The 20,326-nt window shown below is 46.9% G+C and overlaps 1 protein-coding gene across 1 annotated transcript in view; it reads left to right on the top strand.

The window, feature by feature from the left end:
• nbeaa (neurobeachin a) overlaps positions 1-20,326 on the top strand; it is a 1,211,357-nt gene that overhangs the window by 1,016,138 nt on the left and 174,893 nt on the right. Inside the window, exons 43-44 of the mRNA XM_070892347.1 lie at positions 16,839-16,954; positions 18,944-19,056. Of these exons, the coding sequence (XP_070748448.1) occupies positions 16,839-16,954; positions 18,944-19,056 (229 nt within the window). The remainder of the gene's footprint in view (positions 1-16,838; positions 16,955-18,943; positions 19,057-20,326) is intronic.

Below are 20,326 nucleotides of genomic sequence, written 5' to 3' on the forward strand. Positions count from 1 at the left end.
GACCTTTGTCTTACGAATGTTTAGCGTAAGGCCCATGCTCTCGTACACCTCAGTGAAGGTGTTGACGATGGCTTGGAGTTTGGCCTCCGAGTATGTGCAGACGCAAGCGTCGTCTGTGTACTGCAGTTCAATGACAGAGGATGGGACGACCTTGGATCTGGCCTGGAGGTGGCGGAGGTTGAGCAGATTCCCATCTGTTCTATAATTTAGCTCCACTCCGGCGGGAAGTGGAGCTAAATTATAGGACAGTACATCAATGTAGCCCCAAAATAGCGACGGCAACAAAAACTATGCAGCAGGAAATCAATGCAGAGGCACTCAAAGACCCAGTTAAGAAAGCCCTATTCAGCCAGCGCCTCTCTGCCAATCTGGCGACCCTCGATAGACGCAGCAAGGCAGAGTGCCCACAGCGCCTGGTCTGCCCTCAAGGCTTTCATAATCAGCAGCCGTGAAGAGACGCTCAGTTATTCGACCAGGAAACACCAAGACTGGTTCGACGAGAAAGACCAGGAGATCCAGGAGCTAATTAGCCACAAGCGCAAGGCATTTCTGAAAAAACAGCAACACAACTCGAGAGCAAGAAAGCAGCTCTACAGATGGCTGAAGGCCGAGGTCCAACAAAAAACCTGCAACTTAAAAAACAGATGGTGGGTGGAGAAAGCACAGGAGATCCAAGGCGCTTCACAGTCGTGATATAAGACAAAACAGATTAATTTGACACTGAGCCACAGAAGAAGGAATTACAGCACTTGACCAAAAGCTTGGTTAAAGAAGTAGGTTTTAAGGAGCGTGTTAAAGGAGGAAAGAGAAATAGAGAGGCAGAGAGGTTTAGGGAGGGAGTTCCAGAGCTTGGGGCCCAAGCAGCTGAAGGCACGGCCACCAATGGTTGAGCTATTATAATCAGGGATATTCAAGAGGGCAGAATTTGCGGAGCGCAGGCATCTCGGAGAGTTGTGAGGCTGAAACAGATTACAGAGATAGGGAGGGGCAGGGCCATGGAGAGATTTCTAAACAAGGATGAGAATTTTGAAATCGAGGCGTGGCTTAACTGTGAGCCATTGTAGGTCAGCGAGCACAGGGGTGATGGGTGATCGTGACTTGATGCGAGTTAGGACACGGGCTGCCAAGTTTTGGATAACCTCAAGTTTATGTAGTGTGAGCCCAAGAATGTGGGAGCCCAACCAGGAGTGCGTTGGGGTAGTCAAATCTAGGCATGGATGAAGGTTTCAGCAGCAGAAGAGCTGAGGCGGGGCGGAGGAGGGCAATGTTATGGAGGTGGAAATAGGTGGTTTTAGTTAGGACGCGTTTATTTGTACTGCCAAAATGGCCAACATGCTCCACCCTTTGTTTTTGATTGGTGCCCTTGGAGGATAAGCCACACCCTGAATTTTCACAGGAATATGTCACTGGAACCGCCCATCCCAAGGTCTCACTGACTTTGCACATTGTAACTCGATCCACTATGACTTCCTGAAGCGACAGAGGAGAGAGCTCCCCAGAAGACAGCAAGGTCCAGTCAAAGTGCCTTACCCCAGTCCAAGTGCATGCCTCCCCCAGCCAAAGGGCCTTATCCCAGTCCAAGTGCAAGCCTCCCCCAGCCGAAGTGCCATACCCTAGTCCAAGCGTATGCCTCCCCCAGCCAAAGTCCCGCACCCCAGCACACCTCCCCCAGCCAAAGTGCCTTACCCCAGTGCAAGTGCATCCTTCCCACCCCCACCCCCACCACCGCCCCCCCCCCCCCCCCACCATAGATGGGGTAGGCATGTGTACGGATTGTTTACAGGTTTATTGGGTATGAAGTGAATAATGACAGTGTCGTGACTGCTGGATATCATCCACTTCAACGATGTCCCTTGTAGAGGGTGAAAAGAACATGATCGTCTTCCCTGAGTTCCCTATTCCCCTGTCTGATTTCTACCTCCCCTCCACCGATTTTCACCTCCCCCCTACCGATTCCCCTCCACCTCACCCCCCACCACTACCAGTGTCTCTTTCTCCTCTGCACCCCCCACCCCCCCGCCCAGCCTCTCACTCTCCCACCCAGTCTTTTCTCTCTCTCTCTCTCCCTCCCTCCCCCAGCCTCTCACTCTCTCCCCAGCCTCTCACTCTCTCCCCCCCAGCCTCTCACTCTCTCCCCCCCCCCCCAGCCTCTCACTCTCTCCCCCCCCCCAGCCTCTCACTCTCTCCCCCCCAGCCTCTCACTCTCTCCCCCCCCAGCCTCTCACTCTCTCCCCCCCCCCCCCAGCCTCTCACTCTCTTCCCCCCCCCCAGCCTCTCACTCTCTCCCCCCCCAGCCTCTCACTCTCTCCCCCCCCCAGCCTCTCACTCTCCCCCCCCCCCCCAGCCTCTCACTCTCTTCCCCCCCAGCCTCTCACTCTCTCCCCCCCAGCCTCTCATTCTCCCCCCCCAGCCTCTCACACTCTCTCCCCCCCCAGCCTCTCACTCTCTTCCCCCCCCAGCCTCTCACACTCTCTCCCCCCCAGCCTCTCACACTCTCTCCCCCCCCAGCCTCTCACACTCTCCCCCCCCAGCCTCTCACTCTCTCCCCCAGCCTCTCACACTCTTCCCCCCAGCCTCTCACACTCTTCCCCCCAGCCTCTCACACTCTCTCCCCCCCCCAGCCTCTCACTTTCTCCCCCCCAGCCTCTCACTCTCTCCCCCCCAGCCTCCCACTCTCTTCCCCCCCCCCAGCCTCCCACTCTTCCCCCCCCCCCAGCCTCTCACACTCTCCCCCCCAGCCTCTCACTCTCTCCCCCCCCCCAGCCTCTCAATCTCCCCCCCCCAGCCTCCCACTCTCTTCCGCCCCCAGCCTCTCACTCTCCCCCCCCCAGCCTCCCATTCTCTTCCGCCCCCAGCCTCTCACTTTCTCCCCCCCCAGCATCCCACTCTCTTCCGCCACCAGCCTCTCACTCTCTCCCCCCCCAGCCTCCCACTCTCTCCCCCCCCAGCCTCTCACACTCTCCCCCCCAGCCTCTCACTCTCTCCCCCCCCAGCCTCCCACTCTCTCCCCCCCCAGCCTCTCACACTCTCCCCCCAGCCTCTCACTTTCTCCCCCCAGCCTCTCATTCTCCCCCCCCAGCCTCTCACACTCTCCCCCCCAGCCTCTCACTCTCTCCCCCCCCAGCCTCCCACTCTCTCCCCCCCCAGCCTCCCACTCTCTCCCCCCCCAGCCTCTCACACTCTCCCCCCCAGCCTCTCACTCTCTCCCCCCAGCCTCTCATTCTCCCCCCCCAGCCTCTCACACTCTCCCCCCCAGCCTCTCACTCTCCCCCCCCCAGCCTCTCACTCTCTCCCCCAGCCTCTCACTCTCTCCCCCCCCAGCCTCACTCTCTCCCCCCCAGCCTCTCACTCTCTTCCCCCCAGCCTCTCACTCTCTTCCCCCCCCCCAGCCTCTCACACTCTCCCCCCCAGCCTCTCACTCTCTCCCCCCCAGCCTCTCACTCTCTCCCCCCCCAGCCTCTCACTCTCCCCCCCCCCCCAGCCTCTCACTCTCCCCCCCCCCCCAGCCTCCCACTCTCTCCCCCCCAGCCTCTCACTCTCTCCCCCCCAGCCTCTCACTCTCTCCCCCCCCCCAGCCTCTCACTCTCTCCCCCCCAGCCTCTCACTCTCTCCCCCCCAGCCTCTCACTCTCTCCCCCCCAGCCTCTCACTCTCTCCCCCCCAGCCTCTCACTCTCTCCCCCCCCAGCCTCTCACACTCTCCCCCCCAGCCTCTCACTCTCTTCCCCCCCAGTCTCTCACTCTCACTCTCCCTCCCCAGTCTCTCACTCTCACTCTCCCTCCCCAGCCTCTCACTCTCACTCTCTTCCCCCCCAGCCTCTCACCCTCACTCTCTCCCACCCAGCCTCACTCCGGCCTCTCACAGCAGCCCGTCACACCGGGCCCTCACTCGACCCCTCACACCGGCTGAACTCGGCCCCTCACACCGGCCCCTCACACCGGCAGCACTCGGCCCCTCACACCGGCCCCTCACACCGGCCGCACTTGGCCCCTCACACCGATCCCTCACACCGGCTGCACTCGGCCCCTCACACCGGCCCTTCACACCGGCCGCACTCGGCCCCTCACACCGATCTCTCACACCGGCTGCACTCGGCCCCTCACACCGATCTCTCACACCGGCCGCACTCGGCCCCTCACACCGATCTCTCACACCGGCCGCACTCGACCCCTCACACCGGCTGCACTCGGCCCCTCACACCGATCCCTCACACCGGCTGCACTCGGCCCCTCACACCGGCTGCACTCGGCCCCTCACACCGATCCCTCACACCGGCTGCACTCGGCCCCTCACACCGATCCCTCACACCGGCTGCACTCGGCCCCTCACATCGATCCCTCACACCGGCTGCACTCGGCCCCTCACACCGATCCCTCACACCGGCTGCACTCGGCCCCTCACACCGATCCCTCACACCGGCTGCACTCGACCCCTCACATCAGCCGCACTCGACCCCTCACACCAGCCGCACTCGACCCCTCACACCAGCCGCACTCGACCCCTCACACCGGCTGCACTCGACCCCTCACACCGATCCCTCCCACCGGCTGCACTCGGCCCCTCACACCGATCCCTCACACCGGCTGCACTCTGCCCCTCACACCGATCCCTCATCCCGGCCGCACTCGACCCCTCACACTGGCTGCACTCGGCCCCTCACACCGATCCCTCACACCAGCCGCACTCGACCCCTCACACCAGCCGCACTCGACCCCTCACACCGGCTGCACTCGACCCCTCACACCGATCCCTCACACCGGCTGCAATCGGCCCCTCACACCGATCTCTCACACCGGCTGCACTCTGCCCCTCACACCGATCCCTCACACCGGCCGCACTCGACCCCTCACACCGGCTGCACTCGGCCCCTCACACCGATCCCTCACACCGGCTGCACTCGGCCCCTCACACCGATCCCTCACACCGACTGCACTCGGCCCCTCAAAGCGATCCTTCACACCGATCCCTCACACCGGCTGCACTCGGCCCCTCACACCGGCCGCACTCGACCCCTCACACCGATCCCTCACACCGGCTGCACTCGGCCCCTCACACCGATCCCTCACACCGGCTGCACTCGGCCCCTCACACCGATCCCTCACACCGGCCGCACTCAGGCCCCTTACACCAATCCCTCACACCGGCCGCACTTGGCCCCTCACACGGATCCCTCACACGGACCCCTCACACGGGCACCTCACACGGACCCCTCACTCGGGCCCCTCACATCGGCCCCTCACACCGACCGCACTCGGCCCCTCAAACTGGTTGCACTCAGCCCCTCACACCGGCCCCTCACACCGATCCCTCACACCGACCGCACTCGGCCCCTCACACGGGCCCCTCACATGGACCCCTCGCACCGGCCCCTCACACTGATCCCTCACACCGGCCGGGGGCGTGAGAGTGTGAGCCTTAGGTCCTGCTTCTTGGCACCACGTGCATGAAATGATTCGGCCGGGAGATTGGGCGGAGCTTCACGGGGCAGGGCCTGTCGCCTGTCGATCAAGAAAATGCAATATGTGCAGTGGGGGGCGGGGCTTGACGGACGGCTGTCTGTCAAAGAAAAGTGCAGTGCAAATAGTTATTTTGTTTTTGTTCTGCCGCGGATATGTGGCCGGAAGCTCATTTCAGGGTCAAATATGAAGCCTAGGTTGCAAACAGTCTGGTTTCGACTCAGATAGATGCTAGTGAGAGTGATGGAGTCAGTGGGGGATACCAGAGGTAATGATGCGGGAGTGGTAAGGGAAGCCAATGCAGGAGATTTTCTGGCTACTATTAGATAGATAAGAATGGAACCAGGCAAGTGCAGTCCCACCCAGCTGGACGATGGTGGAGAGCCATTGGAGGAGGATGGAGTGGTCAACTGTGTTAAAGGCTGCAGACAGGTCCAGGAGGACGAGGAGCGATAGTTTGCCTTTGTCACAGTCACAAAATATGTCATTTGTGACTTTTATGAGGGCCATTTCAACTGTGGCAGGGGTGAAAACTAGATTGAAGGGATTGACGGATGGTTGTCTGTCGAAGAAAAGTGCAGTGCAAATAGTTACTCCGTTTTAGTTATGCCGCAGATATGTGGCTGGAAGCTCATTTCAGGGTCAAATATGACGCCTAGGTTGAAAACAATCTGGTTTAGCCTCAGATAGATGCGAGGGAGAGGGATGGAGTCAGTGGCTAGGGAACGCAGTTTGTGAGGAGGACCAAAGACATTGGTTTTGGTTTTTCCAATATTTAATTGGGGAAAATTTCTGCTCATCAAGTACTGGATGTCGGAGACCATGGAGGGGGTCGTGAGAAGTGGTGGAGGAGTAGAGCTGGGTGTCGACAGCGTACGTGTGGAAACTGACTCCGTGTTTTTGGATGATATCACCAAGGGGTAGCTTATAGATGAGAAATAGGAGGGGGCTAAGGATAGATCCTTGGGTGACACCAGAGGTAACGATGCGGGAATGGAAAGAGAAGCCATTGCAGGAGATTTTCTGGATACTATTAGATAGATAAGAATGGGACCAGATAAATGCAGTCTCACGCAGCTGGACGATGGTGGAGAGCCATTGGAGGAGGATGGAGTGGTCAACTGTGTTAAAGGCTGCAGACAGGTCCAGGAGGACGAGGAGGGCTAGTTTACCTTTGTCACAATCACAAAGTATGTCATTTGTGACTTTTATGAGAGTCGTTTCGGTACTGTGGCAGGGATGAAAACTAGATTGAAGAGATTCAAACATGGAGTTCTGGGAAAGATGGTCACAGATCTGGGAACAGTCCAATTACAGCAGAGGAACAGCAGAGATTCACCATGAAATTGAAGATTATAATCAGAATTTAAACTTTTAAACATCATTTTAATAAATGGTGTATTGCATCTTTTTCGTAATTATTTTTGTTGAGTGCAATTTCTTTTAAAGTGACTCAAAGTATTTGCTTTAAAAGATCAGATGAGCAGGGGGTACCTGACCATGAATATGTATTTATTATTGATATGTAGCATTAGAAGTTACACTTTTTTTAATGTCCAAGCATAATCCCTTTCAATTAAATATACTTGCACATAGCACTCAACAAGTTATCAGTTACAGGAGAGATGAACTTTGATGGACCAAATGGTCTTTTCTCATTGTTTAAAAAATCTTTAAGTATATATGAAAGGATTGAGATGCATGCTGATCAGTGGTTTAGCTACAAGATTTAACATGTTAGACTTGTTGACTCTTGTCTATTCATCATCATCTACTGTAGCACACTGAATAATAAAACAGGGTAATTGCAGATCACACCTTGAGAAAGCCTGATAAATGAGAACTGCTGCAGGTTGTTTAACAGCAGTGACTGTGCACTGAAGCCTACAGAGAAGCAACATGTTTACTCTGCATAATAATTGTGCCATTTATATATACTGTATAAAATTGTATTCTTAAACGTGGAAAAGAAGAGGAAGGATAAACAAATCTGCACTCATACTGATACTTGTTATCCTCTGTGATGTATGAAGTAGTACTTCTTCTCGCTGTCACTAACTAAGGGCAATTAGAGTTTTAATTTAAAAGACAAAATAGATGTTCTCATTTTTCTTTTACTTTGCTTGCCCTTCATAATTTTAATACCCTGCAACTCAGTAAAACATGGAACTTAAAAATGGATTTCCCCATTAATCATCATAGGCAATCCCTCGAAATCGAGGAAGACTTGCTTCCACTCTTTAAAAAAAAATAAGTTCTTAGGTGACTGAACAGTCCAATACGGGAATTACTGTCTCTGAAACAGGTGGGACAGACAGTCATTGAAGGAAAGGGTGGGTGGGACTGGTTTGCCGCAATCTCTTTCCGCTGCCTGCGCTTGGTTTCTGCATGCTCTCAGCGATGAGACTCGAGGTGCTCAGCGCCCTCCCGGATGCACTTCCTCCACTTAGGGCGGTCTTTGGCCAGGTGTCAGTTGGGGATGTTGCATTTTATCAAGAAGGCTTTGAGGGTGTCCTTGAAACGTTTCCTCTGCCCACCTTGGGCTCACTTGCCGTGTAGGAGTTCCGAGTAGAACGCTTGCTTTGGGAGTCTTGTGTCAGGTATGTGAATAATGTGGCCCGCCCAGCGGAGCTGGTTGAGTGCGGTCAGTGCTTCGATGCTAAGGATGTTGGTCTGGTCGAGGACGCTAACGTTGGTGCGTCTCTCCTCCAAGGGGATTTACAGGATCTTGCGGAGACATTGTTGGTGGTATTTCTCCAGCGATTTGAGGTGTCTCCTGTATATGGTCCACGTCTCTGAGCCATATAGGAGGGTGGGTATTACGACAGCCCTGTAGACTATGAGCTTGGTGGCAGATTTGAGCGCCTGGTCTTCAAACACTCTTGTCCTCAGGCGGCCGAATGCTGCGCCAGCGCACTGGAGGCGGTGTTGAATCTTATCGATGTCTACCCTTGTTGATAATAGGCTCCCAAGGTATGGAAAATGGTCCACGCTGTCCAGCGCCGTGCCATGGATCTTGATGACTGCGGGGTAGTGCTGTGTGGCGGGCTCAGGCTGGTGGAGGACCTTTGTCTTACGGATGTTTAGTGTAAGGCCCATGCTTTCGTACGCCTCAGTGAAAATGTTGACTATGACTTGGAGTTCAGTCTCTGAATGTGTGCAGACGCATGATTTGTCCGCGTACTGTAGTTCGACAACAGAGGTTAGGGTGGTCTTGGATCTGGCCTGGAGACGACGAAGTTTGAACAGGTTGCCACTGGTTCTGTAGTTTAGTTCCACTCCATCAGGGAGGTTGTTGAGTGTGAGGTGGAGCATTGCAGCGAGGAAGATTGAGAAGAGGGTTAGCACGATGACGCAGCCCTGCTTGACCCCGGTCCAGATGTGGATTGGGTCTGTAATGGATCCTTTGGTCAGGATCACAGTTGTATGTCGTCGTGGAGAAGGCGGAGGATGGTGACGAACTTTTGGGGACAGCCGAAACGGAGGAGGATGATCCATATTTGTGGCTGACAGTGTCAAAGGCCTTTGTCAAGTCAAAGAAGGCTTTTGTTGTCTGTTTGGCAATTGTTACTTCAATAATTCATTATGAATCTCTAGCCTGAACCAAATAAATTGTTGACATAAACAAACTCCCAAATTAGCAATATTCAAAATGGCAGTTGAGACAAATATCAATTGTCATTCTTTTCAATATCACTATTTTTCTCAAGAATTCAAAGTTTATGTAGAAGCTTCTAAACAATTCGAAAATAGGATTCTTCAAAATGTGTGGGACGCACAGTACACCTCCATGTTAGTATATTTTTTGTTTAATTACAGTATCATCAATGAGTTTACTTTTTAGAATTGTGTTAGAACTTATCAGTTGTTTCAGGTAAAATGAGTTGCAGTGCAAAATTATATTTGCTTATCAAGTCCCTTATGCATTCATAAGGCCATAAACTAAGAACTCCATTATTATTGGTAATTATAGTTCAGGCTTGTCCAAGCAATTATGGTTCACTCTGCCTCCCTCAAGACAATAACAATGCCCCCTTCCAAAAATCTGGAACAGACTTGCACCAAACTTTAAGTAAAAGTTTCCTCACATTTGCTTCCTTTCTAAAATTGGGTCTGAATGACAAGATCAGAATTCATTTAAAATGTATTACTTGTTGTAAATACTAAATAACTGCAATAATCATCAATAAATTTTCACCAGTTTTAGTATGTGGTGATAGTCTTCTGATCCACTTTGCAGGAAATTTTATAATGATGAACTTGCTATTGATTAATTTGTCAATTAGTTCTGATAATTTAATGACTGGTTCACTGGATTGTGCAATGCAACATCAGAAAATGTTTGCTATTTGGTTGAGAAGGTCTAGGACTGTGATAAATTCTAACAACTAGTCTTTCTGGTTTGGTGTCAGAAAATGGCCACAGGTTTTTACATGCTGTTGGTAAATTACAGCAACTAAACTGACTAATGGATTTTGTTTATGGCAATTGTGAATCACATCTTATTTTACTGACTAGATTCAAACTAGTCATACCTGAAACCAATGATAGCAACTTCATGTATAGAGTGATGTCATTTCATTATGTTACTTCATTTTGAAAATTGAGTTCATTTACAGTTCTTGATAGCTCTCCCCACCATCTAATGTAATTGTTAAGAAATAATCCAGGGTAAGGCTCATGAGAATGAGGGCCCCAATCAAGACATCAGTCTCAACATGACAGACAATTTTCCGACAAATACTTAATTTTGAGAATTCGCCTGAAGTATTCAGTTAGTACTTTGAAAATTAGTCACACATTTTTAACACAGTTTTACTAATATGGATAATTCACGCTGCATTATGTTACATTATTGTGAAACACAGCTATGCTGAATGAGTCCACCATTTGGGTGGATAATATATATTTTCAATGACCTGTGTAATGTTCTTTTTCAAAATTAATATATTTGTGATCTCACTGAAAAATTCCATGATTAGTTGGCAAAGATCCTCTTTAAGGCTTATGACATAGTACACCGAACAGATTAATCAACTCTCAATTTGTTTCATCATTATTTTTCACCCACTACAGTGACACTCTTTTATAATCTCATTTTCTATGACAAATTCAAATGTTTGACTACATTGAGAGTTCTTAAACTTCTCATTACAAAGGTTAGTTTCATTATAACAGAGTTCTACTGTATCCAGAAGATGTAAAAAAACCACAAATATTCAAAAAAAATGCGTAACACCCAGATGTAAAAGTGTGAACAGAAAAATAAATTGATTAACGTTAGGTGCTGAATATAGCTCTCATGCTGCCATTAAAAGATATTGCGCTGGCTTTTCCGGTCCTTTGCGCTCTGGGTTTCACCCCGGAGTGGTGTGAAAGGTGGCGGTGAGGTTTCCTGCACCCCGTCATGATCCTCCGGTCTGGTTTTGCGGCAGCGCTGAGCAAGACCACTAGGAAACATAGAAACATAGAAAATAGTTGCAGGAGTAGGCCATTCAGCCCTTCGAGCTTGCACCACTATTCAATATGATCATGGCTGATCATTTTTGCAACTTTAGTACCCCATTCCTGCTTTCTCTCCATACCCCTTGATCCCTTTAGCCGTAAGGGCCACATCGAACTCCCTTTTGAATATAGCTAACGAACTGGCTTCAACAACTTTCTGTGGTAGAGAATTCCACAGATTCACAATTCTCTGAGTGAAGAAGTTTCTCCTCATATTGGTCCTAAATGGCTTACCCCTTACCCTTAGACGTGACCCCTGGTTCTGGACTTCCCCAACATCGGGAACATTCTTCCTGCATCTAACCTGTCCAATCCCGTCAGAATTTTATATGTTTCTATGAGATCCCCTCTCATTCTTCTAAATTCCAGTGAATATAGGCCAAATCGATCCAGTCTTTCTTCATATGTCAGTCCTGCCATCCCGGGAATCAGTCTGGTGAACCTTTGCTGCACTCCCTCAACAGTAAGAATCCTCAGATTAGGAGACCAAAACTGTGCATAATATTCAAGGTGTGGCCTCACCAAGTCCTGTACAACTACAGAAAGACGTCCCTCCTCCTATACTCTCATCCTCTCGCTATGAAAGCCAAAATGCCATTTGCCGCCTTCACCGCCTGCTGTACCTGTATGCCAACTTTCAATGACTGATGTACCATGTCACCCAGGTCTCATTGAGCCTCCCCTTTTCCTAATCTGTCACCATTCAGATAATATTCTGCTTTCCTGTTTTTGCCACCAAAGTGGATAACCTCACATTTATCTACATTATACTGCATCTGCCATGCATTTGCCCACTCACCTAACCTGTCCAAGTCACTCTGCAGCCTCTTAGCATCCTCCTCACAGCTCACACTGATGACAGCTCAAGTGTCATCTGCAAACTTGGAGATATTACATTCAATTCCTTCATCTAAATCATTAATGTATATTGTAAATAGCTGGGGTCCCAACACTGAACCTTGCAGTCACTGCCTGCCATTCTGAAAAGGTCCCGTTTATTCCTACTCTTTGCTTCCTGTCTGCCAACCAGTTCTCTATCCACGTCAATACATTACCCCCAATACCATGTGCTTTAATTTTGCATACTAATCTCTTATGTGGGACCGTGTCAAAAGCCTTTTGAAAGTCCAAATACATCACATCCACTGGTTCTCCCTTGTCCACTCTACTAGTTACATCCTCAAAAAATTCTAGAAGATTTCTCAAGCATGATTTCCCTTTCATAAATCCATGCTGACTTGGACCGATCCTGTCACTGCTTTCCAAATGTGCTGCTATTACATCTTTAATAATTGATTCCAACATTTTCCCCACTACCGATGTCAGGCTAACCGGTCTATAATTCCCTGTTTTCTCTCTCCCTCCCTTTTTTTAAAAAGTGGTGTTACATTAGCTACCCTCCAATCCACAGGAACTGATCCAGAATCTATAGAATGTTGGAAAATGACCACCAATGCATCCAGTATTTCGAGGGCCACTTCCTTAAGTACTCTGGGATGCAGACTATCAGGCCCTGGGGATTTATCGGCCTTCATGCCCATGCAGGGAGGCAGAGGGAAGTAGAATGGGGGTAGAAGGAAAAGATAGAAAGAAGAAAAGTAAAAGTGGAGGGCAGAGAAACCCAAGGCAAAAATCAAAAAGGGCCACATTACAACAAAATTCCAAAAGGGCAAAGTGTGTTAAAAAGACAAGCCTGAAGGCTCTGTGCCTCAATGCGAGGAGTATTCGTAATAAGGTGGACAAATTAACTGCACAGGCAGCAATTAATGAATATGATATAATTGGCTTCACAGAGACATGGCTCCAGGGTGACCAAGGCTGGGAACTCAACATCCAGGGGTATTCAACATTCTGGAAAGATAGATAGAAATGAAAAGGAGGTGGGGTAGCGTTGCTGGCTAAAGAGGAAATTAATGCAATCGTAAGGAAGGACATTAGCTTGGATGATGTGGAATCGGTATGGGTGAAGCTACGGAATACCAAGGGGCAGAAAACGCTCGTGGGAGTTCTGTACAGACCACCAAACAGTAGTAGTGAGGTTGGGGACAGCATCAAACAAGAAATTAGGGATGCGTGCAATAAAGGTACAGCAGTTATCATGGGCGACTTTAATCTACATAGATTGGGATAACCAAACTGGTAGCAATACAGTGGAGGAGGATTACTTGGAGTGTATTCGGGATGGTTTTCTCGACCAATATGTCGAGGAACCAACTAGAGGGCTGGCCATCCTAGACTGGGTGATGTGTAATGAGAAAGGACTAATTAGTAATCTTGTTGTGTGAGGCCCCTTGGGGAAGAGTGTCCATAATATGGTAGAATTCTTTATTAAGATGGAGAATGACACAGCTAATTCAGAGACGAGGGTCCTGAACTTAAGGAAAGGTAACTTCGATGGTATGAGGCGTGAATTGGCTAGAATATACTGGAAAATAATACTTAAAGGGTTGACGGTGGATAGGCAATGGCAAGCATTTAAAGATCACATGGATGAACTTCAACAATTGTACATCCCTGTCTGGAGTAAAAATAAAACGGGAAAGGTGGCTCAACCGTGGCTAACAAGGGAAATTAAGGATAGTATTAAATCCAAGGAAGAGGCATATTAATTGGCCAGAAAAAGCAGCAAACCTGAGGACTGGGAGAAATTTAGAATTCAGCAGAGGAGGACAAGGAGTTTAATTAGGAGCGGGAAAATAGAGTATGAGAGTAAGCTTGCCGGGAACATAAAAACTGACTGCAAAAGCTTCTATAGATATGTGAAGAGAAAAAGATTAGTGAAGTCAAATGTAGGTCCCTTGCAGTCAGATTCAGGTGAATTTATAATGGGGAACATGAAATGGCAGACCAGTTGAACAAATACTTTGGTTCTGTCTTCACGAAGGAAGATAGAAATAACCTTCCGGAAGTACTAAGGGACCGAGGGTCTAGTGAGAAAGAGGAACTGAAGGATATCCTTATTAGGTGGGAAATTGTGTTCGGGAAATTGAGCGGATTGAAGGCCGATAAATCCGCAGGGCCTGATAGTCTGCATCTCAGAGTACTTAAGGAAGTGGCCATAGAAATAGTGGATGCATTGGTGATCATTTTCCAACAGTCTATTGACTCTGGATCAGTTCCTATGGACTGGAGGGTAGCTAATGTAACAGCACTTTTTTTAAAAGTGGGGGGGCGGGGAGGGGGGGCGAGAGAAAAAATGGGTAATTATAGACCAGTTAGCCTGACATCAGTAATGGGCAAAATTTTGGAATCAATTATTAAAGATGAATTAGCAGTGCATTTGGAAAGCAGTGACAGGATCGGTCCAAGTCAGCATGGATTTATGAAAGGGAAATCATGCTTGAGAAATCTTCTAGAATTTTTTTAGGACGTTTATAGTAGAGTGGACAAGGGAAACCAGTGGATGTGGTGTATTTGGACTTTCAAAAGGCTTTTGACAAGGTCCCACATGAAATTGGTGTGCAAAATCAAAGCACATGGTATTGGGGGTAATGTACTGATGTGGATAGAGCACTGGTTGGCAGACACGAAGCAGAGAGTCAGGATAAATGGGTCCTTTTCATAATGGTAGGCAGTGACTAGTGGGATGCCGCAAGGCTCAGTGCTGGGACTCCAGCTATTTACAATATACATCAATGATTTAGTTGAAAGAATTGAATGTAATATCTCCAAGTTTGCAGATGACACTAAGCTGGGTGGCGGTGTGAGCTGTGAGGAGGATGCTAAGAGGTTGCAGAGTGACTTGGACAGGTTAGGTGAGTGGGCAAATGCATGGCAGCTGCAGTATAATGTAGATAAATGTGAGGTTATCCACTTTGGTGACAAAAAAAACGAAGGCAGAATATTATCTGAATGGTGGCAGATTAGGAAAAGGGGAGGTGCAACAAGACCTGGGTGTCATGGTACATCAGTCATTGAAAGTTGGCATACAGGTACAGCAAGCGGTGAAGAAGGCAAATGCTATGTTGGCCTTCATAGCTAGGGGATTTGAGTATAGGAGTAGGGAGGTCTTACTTCAGTTGTACAGGACCTTCGTGAGGCCTCACCTGGAATATTGTGTTCAGTTTTGGTCACCCAATCTGAGGAAAGACGTTCTTGCTATTGAGGGAGTGCAGCGAAGGTTCACCAGACTGATTCCCGGGATGGCTGGACTGACATATGAGGAGAGACTGGATCAACTGGGCCTTTATACACTGGAGTTTCGAAGGATGAGAGGGGATCTCACAGAAACATATAAGATTCTGACAGGACTGGACAGGTTAGATGCAGGAAGAATGTTCCCAATATTGGGGAAGTCCAGAACCAGGGGACACAGTCTTAGGATAAGGGGTAGGCCATTTAGGACTGAGATGAGGAAAAACTTCTTCACTCAGAGAGTTGTTAACCTGCGGAATTTCTTACCGCAGAGTTGTTGATGCCAGTTCGTTGAATGTATTCAAGAGGGAGTTAGATATGGCCCTTATGGAGAGAAAGCAGGAAAGGAGTACTGAGGGAATGATCAGCCATGATTTTATTGAATGGTGGTGCGGGCTCGAAGTGGCCGAATGGCCTACTCCTGCACCTATTTTCTATGTTTCTATGTTTCAGTCCCATCAACTTCCCTGACACAATTTCCTGATTAATAAGGATTTCCTTCAGTTGCTCCTTCTCGCGAGATCCTCGGTCCTCTAGTATTTCTGGAAGGTTATTTGTGTCTTCCTTAGTGAAGACAGAACCAAATTATTTGTTCAGTTGACCTGCCATGTCTTTGTTCCCCATTATAAATTCACCTGATTCTGACCTACATTTGTCTTCACTAATCTTTTTCTCTTCACATATCTATAGAAGCTTTTGCAGTCAGTTTTTATGTTCCCTGCAAGCTTACTCTCATACTCTATTTTCCCCCTCCTAATTCAACCCTTTGTCCTCCTCTGCTGAATTCTAAATTTCTCCCAGTCCTCAGGTTTGCTGCTTTTTCTGGCCAATTTATCTGCCTCTTCCTTGGATTTAACAGTATCCCTAATTTCCCTTGTTAGCCATGGTTGAGCCACCTTCCCCGTTTTATTTTTGCGCCAGACAGGATGTACAATTATTGAAGTTCATCCATGTGATCGTTAAATGTTTGCCATTGCCTATCCACCATCAACCCTTTAAGTATCATTCATTAGTCTATCCTAGCCTCATACCATCGAAGTTACCTTTCTTTAAGTTCAGGACTCTAGTCTCTGAATTAACTGTGCCGGGTGTGCAACACCCCTGGTTGCGACCCCAGCACATGTTTTGCCTCTTGCCCGATCTGTCCGCCCGGAAGTGTGCCCGCATTGATTGCCTGGGAAATCAGAGCGGTCCAGTTAGGCCGGCGGCGGTGAGGAAGGTAATGTGCTGTAAAAGTAAGTGCAAGTGTTTACTGATTTTAATTGTTGTGCATTTTGTGTTGCAGTGGCGTGGGCAATGTGTTAGGAATGTTTTTTTTAGGTTCCACGGTTCGCCCCCACTCCCAGGACTCTCAGCACACATAGCCCGGCTCTTTAGTTCGCGGGTTTCCCACCCTTGCGCTACGAGAGGTGAACAACACCTCCCTTAGTGCTGCGCCCCTTGATGCAGGGCCCAGATGCCCAAACTTACATTCCCGGCCGGTAACTTTCCAGCCCTGTCTCCTATTTGCCGCAAAAACAGAAAAGCCTATAATCCAGCCCAATGAAAGTTATGATAGAGAAAAGATTGGCTGCTTGTCAGGTAAATGACAGGAATGAAGTGCTTTTCTGTTACAAAAAGGTTAAAGTTTTTGAGGCGACCAAGAGAGGCAAATATTCTCACATTATTTAGTACTGTAACTGTGAATGAAATCAAATGTGTACTATGAATAACATCTCTTCCCCTGTGTTTTTGAAATTAACAGGAGAATATCGCTGGCCAGTCCTCGCCAGCTTTTTAAATCATCCAACATGACACAACGCTGGCAACGGCGGGAAATTTCAAACTTTGAATACTTGATGTTCCTTAACACTGTAGCAGGTACATTGAGCTATTGAGTCCTTCTTATATGTTTATATATCAAGGTTTGGCTTGATAGTTTGCATTTATCCAGTGGGATTCAGCTGCAGGGCCATGATGGATACTGAAACTATCCTATTAAATTTTATCAGGAGACACATAACCTGCCACTGTGACTGTAGATTCATTTATTGTTACTGGGGTTATTCTGTGGTCTCACTCTGCCATTTCCTTTGCTGACAGCTTTGTCTGAAACTGAAGCTTTATTAGAGTCTACAAACCATTTTCAGAGTGTGTCTGGAAATAATAACGAGAAAATGTAATTTTAGTGCTTTGTCACTCAAGACAACAGCAACTAGACAGTCGAACAAGAATGGCACATATTCTGTTCAGTACTACATCGTGAGTTGTGGCAGATTAATAGAAAGTAACATAAATATACATGAAAATAGGAGATTTTGTGTTTGTATCAGAAGGTAAAACAAAGGGAGCACTTTTCATGTTTCCATACAACGCATGCATTTTCCACTGTTTTATTTTCTGATGTGTGTGTGGTTGAAGTTTGCACTGAATAAATTATGTATATGTTTAGTTGCGGCATGTGTTGAGCTTATTATTGTCATCTAATTAGATGTAACTTGAACTGCTTACATGGAGAAAAATCATAAAAAATTCTTTCCTAATGAACTGGAGATGACAAAATGTCTGTTAAGCATTGGGAAGCAGACAAGAGAAGGAATAACAACCATAAACGTACTATATTCAAGTACATTAAAAAATCAGTAATGCTTAATCAAAGCCTTCTGGTCAACCAGTTGTGTGCCTTATTTCAGAATTAGAGTGAAATAAAAAATTATTTATCAAAATATGAGAAAATTATAAATGCACAAGTGGCCCAGAAGTTAATCATTTTATAGGGAAAGCTTTCCCGTCAATTTGAAATTGTTTTTAATATATACTTTATCCCCATGAAGCTCCTATGTCATCATGTGAATGTTGAGAGAAAGTAGTTATGAAAACTCATTGGAATGGCCTAAGCCACTACCCGAGCAATTTGACTTAGTAGTTAAATTAAAGATGACAATGTCTACTGCAATTTTTGTCATACTAACATTTTTTGTGTGTTTTAAATGTATAGTGGCCATCTGAACCTAATATATAAAAATAACATCTTAAAACCCACCGGGAACATCATTGCAAAAATTATTGCAGGCTTGGATTTCTACCATTTTGACATGTGCCCTCATTACAAACTCACTGCTTGTCAAGCTACAATTAAGAACACTTACGGATTTCAGGTTTGAACCAAAATCCACCTGTGGCAGAAAAAAACTGGAAAAAATTGCAATGTAAAATTGGATTAAACTACTGTTAACATACAGTTCTGTAGCAACTCATTCTACATTCTATGCAGCACCAATAGGTATCTTAAAGGTGAGGAAAATATTGGTAATAGTCATTAAGCCTGCAGGAAGCTCAGTAATGTGAGGATGCTGCAAGTCACTGGTCTCTCAAGTTTCAGCTGACTACAAATAATTCCCAGTAAGAGTGCCATTGGTGTGCAGAGGATGCTTAGCAGAATAAGCAGACCTGTATGTTTTATAGCTATGCTTCATTCGGAGGAATTTGTAGCAGAACATTCAGGGAAATGCTTTGACAAAAGTGGCCAAATACAGGAAGCAGTAAATGGGATCATGAACACTTGTAGCGAGTGATTTTTATCCCAATATATACTAAGACTTGGTGAGTTCAAAAGATTTCAGTCATTGTTCTGGTTCTTGATGTTTCACTGTGCAATTTCTGCCTTATTAAGGATTATTTGTTGTTCCAGTGGCTTTAGCACACATTATTATATAACACCAATATCACTCCATCATTTTATGGGTAGCACAACAGTGTTTAAAGATATTCACAAAAAAATTCATGTCTTCAAATTTATAATTTTAGCTCCCGTTTATGACATGAGCACATTACAAACATTCCTTCATCATATTATCTCTTCCTTGCTAGGGCGGACGTACAATGATTTAAACCAGTACCCTGTGTTTCCTTGGGTTATTACGAACTATGAGTCTGAAGAGCTGGATCTGACCCTACCAGGCAACTTCAGGGACCTATCAAAGGTAACTTTTAACAATGCCTGTTCTGAAACTAAGCTATTTTAGCACTTCTCCATAGGGGAGAGAGGGATTCTAAATTTCTGCCTCAGTTTAGCCCATAATGTTTACATTAAGTAGGGTTAAATAACACAAAACTGTAGTGTATAGTTTTCGTGATTAGTTCCAACATATCTGCAGCAATTATAGTTGGCATTGTGTTAAACTAGAACAAGCATAATCATTCCATTTTTGACTGCTTGAGTTAAAATTATTTTGGTTATTTTAATCTTACTAATGATATTAAGTACTTCATATATTTTAGACTGCTATGTGTGCCAGGTGTGCGTTAGTATTATTTGCACCAATGCAGGAACGAAGTTAAGAAGACCAATATTTAATGAATAAACATGGAAATCTAGTCTTGCAATTTCAGGCTAATAAAATGAAAATAAGTAGGTAGAGACAGTAGTTGTGTTTATATGAAATATGTTTATCGTTGAATTGGTAATAGTTACTTTTTGAAGTGTAGTCACTGGTGTATTGTAGGAAATGCAGCAGCCAATTTGCGCACAGCAAGCTCCCACAAACAGCAGTGTGATAATAGCCAGAAATTAGGAATACGTGCAACAACGGTACAGCAGTTATCATGAATGACTTTAATCTACATATAGATTGGGCTAACCAAACTGGTAGAGGATTAGCTGGAGTGTATAAGGGATGGTTTTCTAGACCAATATGTCGAGGAACCAACGAGAGAGCTGGCCATCCTAGGGTGTTGTGTAATGAGAGAGGATTAATTTGCAATCTTGTTGTGCGAGGTCCCTTGGGGAAGAGTGACCATAATATAGTAGAATTCTTCATTAAGATGGAGAGTGACACAGTTAAGTCAGAGACTAGGGTGAGAACTTAAAGAAAGGTAACTTTGATGGTATGAGACGTGAATTGGCTAGAATAGACTGGCGAATGATACTTAAAGGGTTGACGGTGGATAGGCAATGGTAGACATTTAAAGATCACATGGATGAACTTCAACAATTGTACATCCCTGTCTGACGTAAAAATAAAACGGGAAAGGTGGATCAACTGTGGCTAACCAGGAAAATTAGGAATAGTGTTAAATCCAAGGAAGAGGCATATAAATTCGCCAGAAAAAGCAGCAAACCTGAGGACTGGGAAAAATTAGAATTCAGCAGAGGAGGTCAAAGGGTTTAATTAGGAGGGGGAAAATAGAGTATGAGAGTAAGCTTGCAGAGGACATAAAAACTGACTGCAAAAGCTTCTATAGATATGTGAA

This window comes from Pristiophorus japonicus, chromosome 10 (assembly GCF_044704955.1).
Source record: "Pristiophorus japonicus isolate sPriJap1 chromosome 10, sPriJap1.hap1, whole genome shotgun sequence".
NCBI lineage: Eukaryota > Metazoa > Chordata > Chondrichthyes > Pristiophoridae > Pristiophorus > Pristiophorus japonicus.